Source organism: Anser cygnoides, chromosome 6 (genome assembly GCF_040182565.1).
Source record: "Anser cygnoides isolate HZ-2024a breed goose chromosome 6, Taihu_goose_T2T_genome, whole genome shotgun sequence".
Classification (NCBI taxonomy): domain Eukaryota; kingdom Metazoa; phylum Chordata; class Aves; order Anseriformes; family Anatidae; genus Anser; species Anser cygnoides.
The window spans coordinates 27,055,983-27,075,388 of record NC_089878.1 but is presented as its reverse complement, the minus strand read 5'-3'; the positions used below and the strand labels follow the sequence as shown (position 1 = coordinate 27,075,388).

General features: G+C 44.2%; 1 protein-coding gene across 1 annotated transcript in view; it reads left to right on the top strand.

The window, feature by feature from the left end:
- PDIA5 (protein disulfide isomerase family A member 5) overlaps positions 1-19,406 on the top strand; it is a 99,142-nt gene that overhangs the window by 55,704 nt on the left and 24,032 nt on the right. The window contains exons 12-14 of the mRNA XM_048072204.2: positions 10,867-10,937; positions 11,994-12,157; positions 14,631-14,761. Coding sequence (XP_047928161.2) covers positions 10,867-10,937; positions 11,994-12,157; positions 14,631-14,761 — 366 coding nt within the window. The remainder of the gene's footprint in view (positions 1-10,866; positions 10,938-11,993; positions 12,158-14,630; positions 14,762-19,406) is intronic.

Genomic DNA, 19,406 nt, shown 5'->3' with positions numbered 1-19,406 from the left:
GCAATAATAGGGCCCAGGTGCATAATTTTGATCAATCCTTGGTCAAATATAACTTTGTGTGAGCAGGGCTTATTACTCGGCGAAAGTTAAACGAAGAGCAGGCTTTGCCAAACACGGTGTAGCCTTATGAAATGGCAGGGGGCTGGAAGCCAGGAGCTTGCCAGGATGTAGGCTTCAGTCAGGAGTCTCCTTTAGTCTCTGAAAGGTCTCTGTAAGCTTTGACAGCCCAGCCTCGTGTATGAACTCTGCTTTTTAAATTGTCCTTTCTGCATGGGCAGGGCTTTAAAAGTAATAGTGCCAGTTCTTCTGATTACAGCATTACGGAATAAAACGAAGGCAGGCAGTTCGGTGCTGTGTTAGCTGCAGGCTGAAATGATTGCTGGAACCCCATAGTGTGTAAGGTAAGCCGTGTGTTTGTAACTGCAACAGATGCCGTATCCAGCTGATACGGCTGTATTTACTCATCCATGGGATGATGCACAAGACACGTGTCAAGGTGTGTGCTGTGGGCTTGGTCCTGCTCCTGCTAGAGCCAGTGCAAAATACTCTCCTCGGTTTTAGAGCAATTAAAAAAAGCTTTGAACAGGACACTTTCTGAACTGTCAGGTAGCTCATAGGCAGAGCCCAGCTGTGTTTGGCTTCTTGGTGAAGCAGTGCAGGTGTCAGGATGGGAAGAAGTTGCAGTGCCCTAATCACCGAAAGGTTGAATTGTTGTGCGAGGGCACGTGGGTGATGAATGTTGCAGTTTTAAGAGCCTGGATACCTAGCTGAAGAAAAGAGAGGTGCTTAAGTTTCAGCGGAGCATTTCCTGACTCTTCCCATCCCTTAGGTGCCTAACTTTGATGTTGCCTTAATGCATTTTTAATGGCATGTATAATAAACTGTTTCCCTGGACAAGCGTAAATTGTGCCAACTTTCTGTTCGCTGAATGTATGCACTTCTTAGCTGTGTGCCTTGCTGGAAGGCTCCTGGAACAGATAAATTCTTTGTATAAAACAGGAAAATTCTTGGCTCCAGAATCTGCTTCCAGTGAGGCAAGAAAGTTTTGAGTGTTGATTTCGGAGCATTAGGGGCTGACATTCAGACCAGAGTCATCAATACTTAAAAGCGTGCAAGTCTACAACAAGATGGAGCTTGATATTGCATATATTCGGGTATCACCAAAAGAAACCTTGGGATGTGTAAATAGTTCAGTCCAGCGGCCTCCCAGTGCCACGACCTGCCTCGTTAAAGTAATTACAGCAGTGATTTTCAATGAAGATTTTAGGCACACATTAAAACATGAGTTCTTGAAAATGCAGCAAATCAAGAAAATGAAGAACCCGACATGAATTTTTTAATGACCATCCCACCTACGTTTCTTGAGGGATTAAAGATAAAAATCAATATGGGTTTTTAGTGGTACTTAATATAAATAGGAATATGGAAAGTATAAAAATCCTAATAACTAGGTTGTGCAGTAAAACTTGATAGGATACTTAATGAAAAGGGTGAGGACAGTAATGAGAGACTCCATTGTCTCTTTGGTGTCAGACTTTTGATAATGTGGCGTGCAGTTCATATAAGAAAATCCTTTTTGAAGCAGTTTGTGCACTTTGAGCAGGGTAAAGTCATAAAAAAGGATGATCCAGTGATAAAAATGATAGCCTTGGCCTGGAGATGTAAAAGTTTAGTTCCTTGACGTGCTTTGATTTGTACAATTCTGACGCATGTTGCTAAATATTGGTCTCTGTTTCCAATCTGTGAAGTGGGGATGATATTTCACCTGGCAGGGGAGTTTATGTAGCCAGCCACATACAGACTGCGAGATGCTCCAGTGCTGCAGCAGCCGGGGAAGGGAAGGCACGTTGTAACTGAGCGTTGCGAAGGCTTGGTAAGCAGGGAGGAGGTAAGATTGTCTTCCACAATGCCACACCAGAAGCACAAACAGGCTTTTGGTCCCCAAGTTTAGGAAACCTTGGCTGTGACTGGGAGAACACAGTGCTGGGCCAAGATGATCACCTGCAGCCTGATTAGCTCCTGGACTTGAAGGGAATAATCGAAATTTTCAGAATAGAAAGAGTAGTGAAACCAGACTTTTTGGGTGTTTGTGACTACTGTGCCTTTGGGCTGGATCTTGACCTGCTCTGTGCCACGGTGCTGGGGACAGAAGGAGAGGACAGGGTGTGTAGCTCGAGGAACTTATTTCCTAGCAGCTCTGGGTATTTTGAGAGTGCTATGCAGGAGGGTAGTAGAGGTGAAAAGAAGGGAGCTGAACTGTAGACACATGGTTTTTGTGAACTTTGTGAGATTTGTTCAAAATGCCTCACTGTATGCTAGCCTCTAATATGGAGCAATTAGGCTCTCTATTAAGGAAGGCATTTACGAAGGCTATTCCAATCAGAAAAAAAATCTTCCTGTAAATGTGTGGCAGGTGGTGTGAAGGGAACATTAGTTTCTTTGGGGATTTGCTGCCTCATTTCTCCCATTACTGCTGCCTTCCCTCTCTCCTAAAAAGTCCTTACAGTCCTACCGAGGCAACTGCAAGGGAGTAGCTATGGCTGCTGGAGAGCCGAGGGGCAGCCCAAAGGACGCTCACCCTGCTCTCCCCAGCTCTGCGGGCCTTGGTAGGCTTCGTTATTCATCAGAGCGGTCTCTTAAAAGACTTGGGTAGTTTTAGCTGGCCTTTTAGTCCAGTGACAAGTCCGCATTTGTGTGTGTGGCTGGAATGAGACTGTCCTGCAGACTTAACCCCAGTGTACTCATAAGCTGTTGACGTTTTTGTGGTGAGTTCAGATAGGAGCGAAGCGTAATTTATTTTTATAGGTTTATTTTGCTCGCCTGTAATGACCAGTTAACAGCAGGAATTAGTTTTAAGAATTAAGCAGTCAGGTTTATTTCTTCTGAAATAAATTAATTTCCTTGCCTGGATGAGCTTAATATATGGTGCAGGGTTCTCATTTGGAAAGGGCCTTACAATATCTCTGCTGCTTGAATCGTTACCAGCAGAGTTTTCATTATCAAGTTTATCTTTCTAAATAATTTATGGCTTCAATTTTTATTATCCTGTGAAAGGCAGGGTAGGGAACTTACTTTAAAGGGCAAATAATGAACAGAGAAACCTACAGTGGAAGGTTGCTTGTCTGTCTGTCTGCTCCTTGTGCCCTTTCAGAGGGTGAGTTTGGCAAGTGGTGCCGCCTTTAAGTTATTAATAAATGAATCTGGTGCTTTGCTGTTGTGCTGGTGGTGGAGGTGTCTCCTGGGGTCCTGCCTGCTTGTGGTTAGCAAGCATCCTAGCACGCTTCTGCTAAGTAGGTGACTGCATCTCAGCTGGTAACTCCTTTTGCTCTGATCTTGGCCAGAAAGTGTCCATAGTATCCCTTCCTGATGCTTGCCTTCTGTAGGTGACTTCAGTAATAGCCAATGTGACCATATTTTTTAACCCACAACCCCTCGATCTTCAGTGCTCTGGAATATAATTACCTTTTGTAGGGAAATCTCAATTTTGCATCCATTTTGCTGTTTGTTTTTTTTTTTTTAAATACTAATTGCATCCTAGGCAGTCATCTGCTTGCTATGCTGTTTTCCTGTGCTGGACAGTCTAACCTCTGTTCTCTGGCATTTTTATTGCTAAATTGGAAGTATAAAACCTTTCCTGGTGGGGTAAGACTGTGAGAGAAAGCAGTACAACTTCTCCTGCCTTCCCAAGGCAAAATTTTGTTGATCATCTGGTAATGGAGAGGGGGGATTTTTTCTTGGAAGTGGAATAATTACGGTCTAATCGAGAAGGAATCCTTCTGGTGGTATTTTCATAAACTCTCAACAGTTTCACCTTGAGGCAGCCATACTGTTGTCTCCCTCTTTCATATTGCAATAGGGGAAGATTAATTTTCAACACCTACTCAGGGCAATGTTCCTCCAAGCTGGTGTAGGAAGTGTAATTCATATCTCCCAGTGCCAGCTGATCCACCTTCCTTCACTTCTTTTCCCACCTAAGAGGGATGGTAGGAGGCACCACTGTCTCCCAACACTTTTTTTTTTTACCGGGTGCACCACGGTTTTGAGGAAGAAGCTCTATGCTTGCAGCATAATCTCCAATAGCTGAAAGCTGAAGCCAGATTTGGGATGGAAGTGAGGAACCGTGCAATTTTTGTTGTCGGGCTTTTTATGTTAAATAAAGACAGCGATTAGCTTAAAGAGCTTTCCCGAGCACGTGCTGGAGTCTGTGCCGTGGAAGATGGGGGTATATTTGTCAAAGGTTAACTTCAGGAGCCCGGCTCAGCTCTCAGGGCTCCCTGTAGCCCTGAGAGGTGACTCTGGGAGCCAGATGGAGCAGAAATCTCCTCTCCTGCTTCACTCTTAGGTGCCCCTGGGAGGCAGCAGCTTGTGGCTGGAGTTAGCTTTAGAGAACATCTGCCCATTCCCCAGAGCCTTTATGTCAAAAGATGTGCTCCGGTGTGATCAGAAATGAGGGTAGAAGCATGTTTTATGCAGGAGGTCTCAAGAGTTGTCTTCCTCGAAGCCCCGTGGAGGCAGCCTGCGGGACCGGGCGGTGTTTCAGCCTCCTCTGCTCTGAGTTCCCTCCGCTGAGGCCTGTTGCTGGCTGGAGGCAGCCCTTCTGCTGGAGCTGGGAGAATGGCACCAAAGCAAAAGGGGGTTCCTGGAGCTTGGTTAAACTCTTACCAGTTTGGTCTGATTCATCTTAACGTAATGCAGTGGTCCGATTGTCTTTTTGGAGGAAGAAAGAACACACCAACTTGTACTTTAAAAAAAAAATGCCATTACGAATCTTCTGCTGAGCAGTTTCAGTGATGCTGAGGGAAATAATTATGTCAGCATGGAAAAAAAGATGATCAAGAATTGAATTTCAAATGCTTTTACCTCTGCAACCAAGGCAGTCAAATACAGAGCTGAGGCTCGGCTCGCTCCGCGTGCATCCCCGTGTACCAGGCAGGCGTCAGGTGGCTCACGTGGCTGATCAGCAGTTCGCTGGTATCCACATGAATGGCTGGGGCCAAAGAGCTGCTTCTAGGCCAGGACTTTCTTCTGCTTGTGCATAGCGGGATCAGGTTTGTGGTGGTGGCAGCGGTGGGGATGTGCTGCTCTCCTGTCACCGGGATGAGCTGCGCAGCCCACGCAGCCGGGGCGTTGGGCTGCAGCCGCATAAATGCGGCACGACTGCACTAACCTAAACCAATGAAGTGTTTTCTTCTAATTCCATATTTCTAGTTCCTTAGAGTTTTTTCCAGGCTGACCTTTTACAGCCCTGTAAAGCCATGAAGCTGTTTGCTTGTTATTGATCCCTAAGAAAAATAATGCTTGGTCAAATCGAATCTACCTTTACGAGTACGGTAACAGGGTAGGGGCAGTCTGAATTTGTGTATGCGTGCATACACAGCCAGCTGGTGAAAATTAGAACTCAATGTAACGTTAAAGATGTTGAAGCTGCTCCTGCTGCTCTGTTAAGAAAGCATCAGGTATCGAATCTGTTGTCTCAAAGCATCAGGACTCTTACCTGGGAGGGCAGCGCTGCTGTTCAGGAGGAGATGGATGGTTTGGAGGTGTGAAAAAAATCTCAGAGCAAGTACTGTAGAGAAAACAGAATACATAAAATTTCTTGAGCCCCGGGTCTTTCCTAAGGTGAATTTGTTGTAATAAGCAGAAACCTGGAGCTCTGCTTATGGCCCGGGTCCGAGGCGGTGAGGTTTTGTGGACTGTTAGGACCACTAAGTGAACATGGAACCAGCGCGGCTTGAAATGCATACCTGTGATTGTGGGGAGAAAAAGCTGCTTTCATCTTGGTTTGCACCCTCCCTCCCTGACGGATTTGTGGATGATTTCCCATCACATGTCTGCAATGCAGACGGCTAAATTATGCAAGGGAATCTGCAGCTGTTGTAGTTTATGCCCTCGTACAGTGGTAAAAGAGCTGTAAGCTGCCTCGTGTCAGGCTGTGGAGTTACTCTCTTATATACTGTATAAGAAATCTTTACGTAGTAAAAGCTTAAGGCAGTAGAGAATAGACTGGTGTTCTCACGTAGGTGATGAGAGGGCTGGGGCTGTGTGTCCTTGCTCTGGCTCCAAGGATTAGCATCTCCCCACCATGTTCCTGCTTTTATATGTATAGGTGTTTGGGTTCAGAGTTAAAAACAGGGTGCGTGTAAGGTCTGGCTGCTCTGCTGTGTTGAGAGGTCACTGCTCCTCTGGGACTAAGAGTGGAGAAATCAAAAGGATTTCCTCTGGAGTTATTTACTTAGAGAGTGAAGGTGCATCTGAATTTTTTTGAGAATTATTTTTGCTCGGAGGTGTCAGTAAGTCCTCTCTGAGTGTAGCCTGAACTGCCGGTGACCCACTTGCTGAGAGCAGGACATGCGTTCTGCTTCAAATTTGGTTTCTCGTCTGGCCAATGGAAACACTTTTGGTATGCAGGTATAAATGTGCGTGGAGATGGCATGATACAATAAATATCTGGTACACGATAACAGTACCCAAGCAGTCTGTCGATAGCAGACATTTAATGATTCTTTGAAATCTTTATTTGCAATTTAATTTGTCTCTAGGGTTCTTCACGTCAGAAATTCCTTATCCACAGTCGCCGGGATGTTGGCATTTATCTCTTGCCTGTCACGTACATTTCAGATCGTCAGACCATGTTGTGTTAAAATGAGAGGACATGACCAAAAGCACAGAGTTTATTTGTATAGCTATAATAACCCGAAAGAAGCAAGCAATAAATGACAGAGGCAGAGTTTTACGTTCTGAGGACAGCACTAAGATGGCATTTGCAGGAGCTTAGCTGGGGGTGCTTGGCTGCTTCTCTGCCTCTCCTCTGCAGGCAAAACTTGGTTTTAGCAACGGAAGTGTTTGAGTTGATTCCCTTCTGAAAATGTTTGGAGCAGCTGCGCTCAGTCGTGAGTCTCTGCTGCGATGCCAAACAGGCTGCTATAAACAAACACATGTATCTGAGGGGGAAAAAGGGTTGCTCAGTGCAGTCGGTGGCCATCCCTTTGTCGGTGTGCTGCTCACCCCTGCACATTAGCCTCGCTCTGTCCACGCTTGGCCTTTCCATCTGCGCTGGAGCATGGTCGTGATCTGCAATGGGCAAAGCGCTGGTGAGTGCTGTCCTCTGCCCTGCGGTGGCTTCCTGGAGGGAGGTGTGTGCGGAGACCCCAGCCCCCATCCTCCTGGGTGCAGCTGAGCTGTGGGATGGCAACTGCACTGAGGGAAGGAGCTATTTATCTGCCTGACTGTGCAGTGCAAATGAGAAGATTGATTATAAATAAACCGGGAAAACAGAATTCTTGCTTCATTTAGGCAGCTCTTTGAACCAGTTAGCAAGAGCCTGGCTCGTACCACAAGTCCTAGAGCCAATTTGTAGGCTTTGACTTGTTCGTCCTCTCTTGTATCACTCCTCCTTTAGTCTTGCTCTGTGTGGTCTTTCCTTTTTAAGCAACTTGGACCCCGCAGCCTGGGTCTCCTGTTGTGCAGGTGGAGCCAGATGAGGTATCGAGAGGGCAGGTGAGGTGTCCAGGACCTATAGGCCCCCAGGGGCGGTGTCTGCTGCAGGACGGAGGGTAACTGACTTGTAATTCCCTGTCCTCTGAGAGAGCAGGAGGAGGCTGTGGGGGTCCTCCTGTGCCTCCAAGTCCCTGCTGTCCCTTTGGTGTTCCCACCAGCCCTGACCCACAGAGGTTCAAAATAGGCTGCAGGGCATCCTTGTGTTGGCTGTGACTTTCCCCGTCTCACCTGGGACTGAATGAGTTGCTTCCCTTGCTTCGTCTTTCAGGTTTAATGTCAGTATACACTTGACACAACAGTGCATCTTTTAAGAGCACATCTGTCAAAGGTGCCCGCTACAAAGCTGGGGTTTCCTTCCGCAATCCCAGCTGACCTTATGCAGCACTTTGGAGCATCTGGGCTAAGGGCCTGTAGGGTTGTTATTTTCTCATTTGTTTTATGAACAGAGAATCTCTAAAACTAGAGAAGTTTAGCGCAGAGGGATACAGCTGCTGCTGAACAACATAATGTGGCAATCAAAAGAGAGGCAGTGACCTTGGTATTCATTTAAATGACTTTTTCATTGGCCTTGAGAATTTAATGGCAATCCTCACAGGATTATTGAAAGGTAGGATAAATAATCATAGGAGAGATGAATTGATTTGCAGCGTGTAGATCTGACTTCTGACTCGCCTCTCCCCCTCCCTGCCATGGTAGGCAGAAGCAGGCTGTAGCACGCAATACCAAAATTCTCATAAAGATGGCCAGATAAACGTCGTTTATCGTGGGAGAAGCTCTTGAGATTTGTTGTCCCTGTTTCAGATTCAGTTTAACGTGCTGGCTTTTTTTCCAGGCTGACATATCATGCTGTCCTCTGCCAGGGATAGAACAAGCATTGCATGATAAAGATTTGAGGACTTCACTTTGCATTTAAGTGCCTTTAAAGACCTGATCCTGCCTTCCCTTTATTTTAAGCATGAGTTAGCAAGCTTTATGGAAGTCTGTAGTGCTGTATCTGTGTGATGTTTGTGAAAGAACCCAGAACGCTGACATTTCATAGTCTGAATATCTTTCCCCCAAATTATACTTCCATGAATTTCAGATGCTTTGGATTTATTTATTTTTTTTATTTCCTCAGCAAAGTATGCCTAGCTCATTTCTTCTTTTCTCTGCATAGGTATGTGGAAACTCAGGTTGTTTGATGCTTTTGGTTGATCAGATCTAATATTAATAACTGGGGAATATAGTGTAGATGGTGTGTGGATACAGTATCTAGCGCACAGTATGAAGTTTGCTCAGGCTGGAGGACACGCAGTGTAAAGCCTGCCAAGGTGAACTTACCTCTGCAGAAAAGTCTTTTTTTCAAACAAATTTGAGCTAGCTAATTCAGTGAAGCTCCCAGGTATCTGAGCTGTGATTCGAGATGCCCTTTACTTAGAAGTGAAGAAGAGCACAAAATGAATAAAGTTCCTGCTCCGAAAAGGAGAAATAAATCAATTCAGGCAGGTGTCAAAGGGAACTGTCAGCCCATTCCAGAAAGCCATATGCCTGCAAGTTTTCTGTGGGTGGCAAATAAATCATTTTGCCAGCCTCTTTTGTGCCTCTAACCAAGACGAGCAGTGCTGAGACAGTGACTCTTCCTCAGCCTTTTTCAGCTCCTTCCTGAATTCACCTCTGAAGCTCTTGTATCAGGTTCCCGGCTTGGTCACACATGCTCTCACTGCCGTGTAAAACCAAAGCAAAACTTCATCCTGCAGCTGAGACCCTTTTTTGGCTGCTCCTACTGCAATAAAACATTGGCTTTGCTCAAAAGAACTATGTGAGGCTTCTAACGCAGCGATCACCGTGCAAACAGCTAGGCAGCGGGGACTGGAGCTGGTGTTTGAGCTGGAGTTCGGTGTGGGATCACCAGTTTGGGTATTTGCGTAATTCTCAGGTGGGATTTGGACACTCTTCAAATCTGTCTGCCCTGCGCTGCAGTCACAACCACGGCCCTGCTATAAGCATGCCTTGCAAGCGTTTCCTGGTGTGCTGCAGTGCTTGGAACTCTGCGGAGGCCCCCGCTTGCTCGGAGAAGTCGCACCCTGCTGCCCTGTCACTTCCTGGCTGTGAGCAGTCTTTGGCTGGTTGAGTTCAGGCTTAGGTTTGTGCCTGGTTGGCTTCTTCAGTCAGCCCGTTAGTGGGGATCAAAGTGGTTCCAAATTCCATCCTTGCTTGATTTTTCTTTTAGACAATGATGTAAAAATAGTCCCAGCCCCTTTGTCCGTATGCCTCAGGAACTGCTGCTGCCGAAGCTGTATTGAAACAGATTGCTAGCTGTATCTTCTGTTACAACTTTCAAAAGCTCAGCAAAGTCTGGGCTTTCAAGTGCCCATTCCAGCAATAACAGCTGAAGAAAGAAAAACGGGCTGCTGCTGCAACCAGGAGGAAAAAGCACGGCGAGGGCTTGCAGAGTGGTTGTATTGCACTGGGGCCAGAAAACTCAGAGCGCCTGTTGGGCCACGCAGTGTGCCTGGTTCCAGCTCTGCATGTTTACAATCGGCACACGAAGGCTGGGTGTTGATCCTGGCTGCTCCATCCCTTGGGCCAGGACTGCGGGGCAAGGAGGGGGCTGTCCCTGAGGCACAGCATCCCCCTGCATCACAGCAGGACCCTCACCTGGTCCCAAAAGCTCAGCTTGCCTGAAAGCAAATGGTGAAAGCGTTTTAATTTGCACCCAAATAATTTATTTTAAATCTGTTTTTCTCGTGCACTCATTTATTTTACTTTATTGTAATGTCAGCACTCGGCAGTGAAGTAATGGCAGATCTCTCAGGAGAACTTGCACGAGCGAGAAAGCACCATTATCTTGGTTTTACAGGCCCTGCTTATGTCGAGAACATATGTGGTGGTGTAATTATGCTGATGTGATTAAATCAGTGCAAATCCTTGCTGGAGGGACACTCCGCACTGCTGTAAAGCGGGGCTTATTATCAGCGCAGTTTAGTTCAAATTACACAACTCAATTAAGCTGTGCTCGTAGAAACCTCGGCTTAAAGTCAGGAAGTCACGTGAGGGTCTGTGTCGGATTTTTATTGCAGATAAAGATTTGGAAACTGAAATGGGTGAGGTCGCGCCTCATCCAAGAGCATGCTAGAATTGCTGGGCTTGACAAGTACTGCCCATAGTGCTTTCTGGGAGGGAGGTGATCTAGGTGAAGATTTCTTTCTTCAAAGTGTAGTGACCACTTTGGAGAATGTCCTAAATCATTGTAAGCCTTTGCAAATAAAGTAAGTCAAATGCATACTAGATTCTAGTAAATCTCTACCACATGGTTTTGGATTTTGGTAAGGCTGGATGGGTCAATGAATAACCATGGAGTGTACAAATAACTGGATTTTTTTTTGGCAGGGTGTGGGCACTGTAAGAAAATGAAGCCAGAATATGAGAAGGCTGCAGAGTTTCTCCACGCAGCCAGTGATGTAAGTTAATTTCCTTTATTATATCCTTCTAATAATCAGTAATAAATAACTGGAGTAATAAGTGACTTTTATCCCTACAACAAATTCAGCTGTTCTCATCCTCCCACAGGACCCTTCAAAATGTGCTTCCAAAGTACAGTCTCATCGCTAATGCATGAGCCCTGCCAAAGTCTTAGAAAGAACATTCTGTCTTGAACGAAAACAAAATCGAAAAATGTTTATGTATTCTGCTGCAGGCCTTATACGTAATATGATCAAATCCAAAATGGATTTTTTTTGCCTTATTTAAAGGCACTGAATATGAAGAAACACGGACTTTTATTTATGAATTAGATTTGGAAAAAAAAAAAAAGGGGGGGTTGATCCCTCTTTCAAGCATCTTGCTTTTATGGTTGCATCATTCCATTAGCATCATCTTAAGTGCTCCATCAACATGGAGCTGGAGAGGAGAGACCTGATCATATAAGTATTAGTATTAGTGTTATTGATTCAGTCTTGCTCTCTGTATGCCATGCAAGAATAGAAGCAGGATTAATCTCCCCAAACTCTAGACATCTTCAGTGGAGACATCGAGTCCCTTTATAACCATAAAGGAGAAGGAGAGGGGGATGTGCAAAACAGGTGAATCACATCCTACAAGTGATTGTAAAAGTGGTCCATGTGTAGATGCCCGTGAGGTAGGGAAAGATGAATTTGCCTTAAATTTGTCATTAACAATGCCTATGTGTCTCGGGAGAAATGGACTTGTGGGAGGAAATGCCGTTCCTGGGAGCAGCTCTTAAGCATTACAAAGAATTGTCTACAGGGAATCTTCCTCAGAAAGGAGAGGAGAATGGGTAATACACTGGTTACATATAGTCCTTAAGATGTCCCTTCCTGTTTTTGCATCGGGCCTGTGTGTCTTTTTGTGTATCTATACTGAGAACCTGAGAAAGCGAAGGCACCTAGGTCACGAGTAATTAATTTCCCCAAAGTCCAGTGCTTCTTGCCAAAGGTGTGTGTACATGTTCCCGTGATTTACAGTCAGTGTTCTCTGTTTTATGTTCTCTGTTTTAGAGTCCAGGTGTCCTTGCAGCAGTAGATGCTACCGTCAACAAGGCACTGGCAGAAAGATACCACATCTCAGGCTTTCCTACTTTGAAGTATTTTAAGGATGGAGAGGAGAAATACACCCTGCCACACCTCAGAACGAAAAAGAAGATCATCGATTGGCTGCAAAAGTAAGTTTTGAGGGTCTGAGATAGTATTCACGTTCCTGGCTACTGCCTCCTGAAGACTGCTTTGTGAGGAAGTAAATCCTAAAACCTAGCTTTATCGGCTGCCTAAATCCCTTGCTAACAAAAACAAATTGAATTCCAGTATTCAAAGCCCTACAAACGTGTATGTTAATTATGGTCTCTAATACACCAAATCCTTTATTTGCTGTGGGGTTTTTCATAGTTGTCCTGGTAATTCTTTCCCAAAATAAATATTTTTCAAATGCATGCTAAGCCTCTCTCCGGAGAAGGAATAGCAATGGCTCTGAAAAATAAACAGAACATTTGTTGTTCCCTCTTCATACTAAGCAGCAGATTTCACTGTAAGTAACTGAATTTCTGTAGTTGTACTTTTCTCCTTCCAGCATTTCAGAGCCAATGCCTAGACTGCCTGCTACATGGGGCTGAAAGAAAGGCACCCAGACCAACTGAAACAGCACCTTTGTCTGCACTTCCCTGCTTTCCTTGGGTGGTGCGCTAAAATATGCAGAACTTGACGTATGATGAAAATAATTTCATTTCAAAGAAGAAAATTGCTGGTACAATTCTCTCTAAATATTTTGGAGTAAAATATGTATTTCTTTTAAGTAGTGTAAGCCAAATATATTTTCTGCACTATTCACTGAAAAAAGCAGTGTCTGTCCTTTGTGAAGTCATTTAATCATTAAGTGCAGATGGCATGAGGAATGCAAGCTTAATTTTTCCAACTCCTATTTGGTGGGGGGAAAGGGGATATCTGAGTGCTTCAAATCAAGTAATAAGTTTGGCCTGGCAGCATCTTTGTCACATGTTGGGAAGTTTTATCTGTATCCTACATTTACACACAGTACCCCCTTGGCCTCCTTGCTTACTCAGCTTCAAGTTGCTGTGTCAGTAGTGGATGTTAAATCACTGTCCTAGTTCCACCAGTTTGCTGGGGTATCTTGAAAAGTGTGTAATTTTTATTGGGTTAAACACTCAGGTTGACACCACCTATTCGTATTGGCAGTGGAATAAGCAGGGAGGAAGAGGTTGTTCATCCTTTCCAGATCCACCTGTGCCTCTGGAAGATTTCTGCCTACCGCCTTCGGTAGCCAGTAACACAGGGGCAATACAGACTTCTTGTCCCCTAGCCTAACTGCTAGATGCTCTCCCAGCTTGAAGTGCAATGGTGTAAGATGCTTGTTTGCTGACTTGAGATAAAATTGCGACAGCTCCACTGAAGCTGATGGAAATAGGGATGTATGTGGGGTGCAGGCTGGAGATAAAATTTCATCTTGTGAAAACCTATCCCAGTGAGTGGTCTAGTCGCAGCAGCATGAGTTTCAGCTCTGCTGCCTGGTTTGTTTGTGCTGTCTGTAGTCCGTGCTGCCACACGATATTGTTACCAGTATCTGGGTAGCTTATTCCAGGTCAGCATGAGGAGGTCTGTGTGAGATGAACTCACACCTCTGGCTGTAACTGTAATCGATGATAGCTTACACTGACTGTGTGCATGTGAAAATTCAGATCAGCTGCCCTAATTCTATCGTTAACAACTGGCAAATCGATATCGATGGAAATATGATGGATATCCACCAACTGACCTTGAAAAGAACTTTAAAAATTTAGATTTTCTTCACTTAGTTTTTATGTACCTGATACAACTTAAAATGTGTCATTCAAAGTGACAGGAAAGTCTGAAAAGCTAATTTATTACCAAGGCGACATATGAAGGTCTTTATATCATGGCTCCATTCTGATGATTTTATATAAGTAATCACTATTTAAGATACAGCAGGAATGAATTTAATGAGTCTGAGAGAAGTCTGTGAGCTGGTGAATAGCAGAAGTTTTGTTAGAGGTGCTCTGGATGTGCAGGATTGCTCTGATCTAGTCAGTATGTGCAGTCATAATTGAAACCTGACATTCGCTTTATCAAGGTAAAATATTCCAGTTCAGTCACCCCCAGTCTTCCAAGTGGAATGATGCTGATTATTGCATCCTGGCTTTAATATCTGAATTCAAGAGAAGGTCATGAAATTCTATACAGAGGTTTGTGTGATGGCAATAAAGAGTACAAAAAGGATGTTTGAATGGAAGACGCTGTCCTATATTGGTTGCCTTTTGATTCCACCTGCTTGCTGTTCTCAATTCATGCCTACGGATGACACAGTGATATTAGAAGCAATGTTCTTTTTAGCCAGATGTTGGATGTAATGTAGGAGATCTTTGTTCTGCATTCCTATTCATATGCTTCAGTGAGATTGTTTAAATTATATTTTTACTGAGTTTTAGAAATTAACGCACATTTTTGTTATTACCTGGTACTGGAAATACTGAGCGTGTTTTCCTACTGCCCAGGCACCCTGATGGATTGCTCCACCTTGGTTCCCTCAGAGTACTAAACAGGATGTGATGGCCTTTTGCATGCTTCCAGAAACATTCTCAGACTAATCTCATTCAATTCCTTTTCTAGTCCTGAAGCACCACCTCCACCTGAGCCTGCATGGGAAGAAAAACAGACTAGTGTTATCCATCTTGCTGGAGAAGACTTCAGGGAGTCCTTGAAGAAGAAGAAGCACACCCTCGTCATGTTCTACGCGCCATGTGAGTAAACACCGCTCCATGTGGTTGAGTTTTATAAACCCTACAGTTTATGAACTCCTAAATTCCCTCACTGTCCTCAGGTTTTGTGAGGGTAAAGAACTGATTCCGAATATAACTGTATGGGGCACTATTGTATGTATCTCTATAAACTGGAAACAAAACATTATGCAGGGTTTATTTAAAGAGTTCTTGTGGTAATGCAGACAAAGCAGGCAGGGGAACAAAAAGGAAATGGATTTGTTTTCCTCTGCTGTATTTTATGGTCCGCATAACAAAATGTGATCCGTTATAGCAGGACAATGGGCACAGAGAGCCTGGCCCATTAGTGCAGCACTTCAGTAGTGAAATTGATATAGTGGTGTAGGAGGAATCACCCCCCAGAGGAAGAGAACAAATTTTGATGGAATAAATTTTGTCCATAATATGTCTACGTTTAAATCGCTACTTAGAATATGGACATTCATCCTTTCAGATTATTTTGCATGAATCACACGCATGCTTTCTTTTTGAAGCTCCTAACAATATTTCTAGAAAAGTTTTGAATCAGGCCCTTTGTAAGTTAGGTGAATGAAAGAGAAATGCTACACATATACTCCTCCCCCTTCATATTAGATGGCTTCTGTAGGCACATGCCATTTCTAGGTACCATTTGTCTTTAGATATGCCTGTGATTCTCGTGGTATTGCTGCAGCTAGCAGACTCACCTCTTCCAACTTCCTCTATTGTCCCAGAGGCAGGCAGAGTCGGTACAGGTGCTGAACTTTTAAGGGTTTGCCAAAGGGAGAAGATAGTCCTGGCACTCAGTATCAGGTAGTATTAATTTGCTTTTATAGCACAGTGACTCAGCTCTGCAGTACGCAAGAAAAATTCTTCCCCATCAGATGGCCAGCCCTGCAATTCACATATAACCTTCAGATAAGCATTTACCAACTTGTTCCCACAGAACCGAAGGTATTTTCCAGAAAGGGAGAAAAAGCTCAGGTCCTTAATGCTTAGTGAGGCAGCCCTTTATTTTGCTTTTCTGTTAGAAAATTAGACATGAATGCTTTGGGGCTCCTGCTGGATGTGAGTGTGGAGAGAAGGGAGGGGTAGAATTCAGAAGGGAGATTTCTGGAAGATGGTAGAAGGAAATGAAAAGGGACTTAATCCTTTCTGAACTCCAGTTCCTACCATCTATTGACTAAAAATTGCCCATGTGCCAGGAATTTGTGATTCATGGATCTCAACTGGTTAAGAGTAAATTGTAACTTTAAAATCAAATGATTGCATGTGAAATGGTGAGATTTAGGAGTTTGCCATCTTGGCTTTCTGTGAAAGAGAGAGCTCTTCTCTTTTGTTTGTAAGTTGCTTTTCTTTACGGCACTTAAGTTCTTAGTCTTTTTTTTAAGTACATGTTTAAACCAAAGACAGTACGTGCAAAGAGTACATAGCTCTCAGAGTTGAAAGGACAAGACAACTCGCCCGATGGGCAAATTATGACACCGCTGTTTGCAGGCTGTGGTGAGCAAAGGTCAGCCTGTCCGTGCCTGTAGGAATGGGCTGTAAAAGCAAGGTCTGCATGATGCAAGGCTGGTCCTTTGAGGCTGCCTTCATACATATTCTTCTTGCACTGTTTTGGACACAGTGCTGCGTGAGACTACCTGTATACAAGATGGAGCAGTGTTAACTGAAACCACTTCTAGACTTAGCACAACTCTTAAGCCAGCGTTGCTGTTGCATTGTCGGTATGTGGGTCACGCGTAGCTTCTGATTTGGTGGACGTGTTCTCAGTAAACGTGGAAGCGCCCGCGTGCAAAATACAAAGCGCCCACACAAATGGAGTGCAGCAAGCCTGCCCTTTGGTGGGTGCGGGGGGAAGTAACAGATGAGTATTTTAAATCCGTTTTCTGTGAAATAATTATTAATGCAACAGAACAGTACAAATCATTCTATTTTTCTGATTTTCTACAGTGATAATGTGCTAAATTTGATAGATTAGGTTTTGTTTACCGTTTTCTCAATCTTGAGACCTCTTGGAGCTTACATTGCCAATTAGTCTTAACTTGCTTATTTTAGTGCAGAAGGAGCCCTGCTAAAATTGCCAGGCCACGTTAAATCAAATAATTTTCTGTTTCTATTCAGATCCACATCTCGGGTCAGTGCCGACTCACAGTATGTTACTCCATTCACTTGTGACTCCGTGGCAGTATTTGTTACACTTACACATATGCTGGGATATTTTAAGGGTGGGGGTGTGTGTATACATGCATATATACAGTATGTTTATATATAAATATTTATGCTAAGAAATGTATCTCTCATCTGTCATTAGAATTTAAAGCAGAAAGTTGAATATTCTAACCTTTGTAAAGCTTTCAGCTGGAGTGACAAACCTTTAGGCAAAGGCCACAGATATATATCTTACATGCAAATTAAAATGAGATCTGGCTTTTCTGTGGCAACTTCTCGTGCAAATTAGTTAATATGTATAGGAGAGCCATCAATCTGCTGCTCTATAGATAACTCTGGACTGAGCTGAACGGTGCTTTAATGGTACTGAACAGTGCTTCACAGTGATTTAGCTCTGGAAAAGACGACTGTTACATCCACATAGAAAAGATGGGGAACTCATCACCCATTTTCAGGGTGATGGAGTAAAGCATAAAGGTTATTCCTGGTGCCTGTGGAATATTTTAAGGACTAAGAATGTGAATCAAAACTCTTGAAAGTACTGGGGGAAAAAAATCTACTTCTGTGAACCTGACACTTGCAAAGAATGATGCCCATGATTTCACACTCCTATTCCTCCCCAGTGGTGTTCCTGCGCACGGCAGCGACTCATTAGGGGCGGGAGGCAGCTGTAAGGGCAGGTCTTCATTACTAACTGGGGACAGAAGTGCCGGCTGGAGAAAAGCTAATGCTGCTTGTAACTGTCTTGGACCTGATCTTCATCCTGCTGTCCACTGGGTAGGTCTGTACCCTCTGTGGCCACCATACCACGCAGCCTTGAGGGCTGGCACTTGGAGGGGGCTGCTGGCATCTGTGCTGCATGGCACCTGGCCCAGCTCTTCTCTGGACTCTTTGGGGGTCCTTGTGGACCTAAGATTTAATTGGCATTACATCTCCCCTTATCAAGTTCAAAACCTCTGAAATAAGAGGAAGGGAATGATATAGCCTGCTGAAGTGAAGCGAGATGCAACAGATGTATGTCATGTCCAGGAGGCTGGCATGAAGGGTTTGAGAATTTAAAAGCAGTAGGGTTGTTGCATGAGCATTGAAGGGGTGTTCAGGGAGGCCTTATGGGATCTGTGTCTATTTTGTCTCTATAGACCAGCCCTCGGAGTACTGGGTACCACTGGCTATTCCAGGTTTCCTTTTGTAACCGGTTAGCTTGGTTCAGAAATGCGGAGAGGAGACAGCTAGTCTGAGTGTTGTTTGGTGTGCACGCAGTATGTGGGTGATCAGGATTTGGGGGATGTGGACCAAATCAGGATCTGAGCCAAACTAACAAGAAGAGATCCAGCCTAGCTCAGCAGACACCCAGAAGGACACTAGCTGCGTGTCTGTGCTCTATGCCCAGAGCTGGTTTCAAGAGTTGCACCAGTAATTGCCTAGCGTTTTAGACTGACCAGTTTGGATCAGTGCTGCTTCTGGGATTGCTTTTTGTCTGGGACAGTTCTTCATACGTCCTCATTTTTCGTTCGTATAGCTTATCTGAATGTATTTTATCTGCGTTTTTTACTTTTACGTGAGCTCTCCCTACTCCGTTACCCTGGATAATTGAGATTTGACTTTGCCAATGCATTAAATTTTAACCTCCTCCTACTATAGCACTGAAAACGGTGCAAAATAGAAGCAGTTGGTTGTTGATTAGTTGTCAGAGTCACAAAGGGCAATGAAGTTCCAGTAAATAAAGTGTCTTCTCAGTTGGAGATGTTTTTGCTGCATGACTCAAACTGGATTAGCGAAAAAAAGTGATTGAATTTTGAAGACGGAGTGAAGCTAGGTGAGCATATTGCAGTGAAACAGGAACACACAGATTGTTCCTCAGGAAGGCACTGTGAATTTAACCCAGACTTTCGTCTGGAAAAGCCTTTGCAGTCCTACATGAAATTTCTTGCCAAGCAGACCCATACCAAATTATTGACCATCACATTCTCTAAGCAAACCTTGCATGGTTCTCTCTTGCTCTTTGCTCATCCCTGGGATTTAATGTGCCTCTCTGCTGCCATAATTTAGGGACGTGACCATCAAGCTTTTAGCTTTTCTTGGATGATGTTCCTTCAAACTTAGGTTAGGTCTTTACTGCTCTTTTAGCAACAATTCAGAGCCGGGGATGCAGACTCCGTAGATGGGCAACCTGATCTAGTTGACCCTGTTTTGAGCAGGGGGCTTGAACTAGGTGATCTCCAGAAGTGCCTTTGGAACTTGCCAGTGCCGTATTTCCAGGGGCAATAACACTGGAGATTGAAGTGTAAAGATGGCATTTTTTGTTGTTTCATTGTTGTTGTTTTTTTCTGGTTTTGTCTTCCTGTGTACTTCTGATTCTCTCTAAACAGGCAAGGCTTATTACACACACCTCCCACCCCAATTCTGGTACAAAGCAGTAGCTGTCCAGTGGTGGCTTTTAAGAATTAGGAGCCAACACGTGCAAACATGCTCCTAT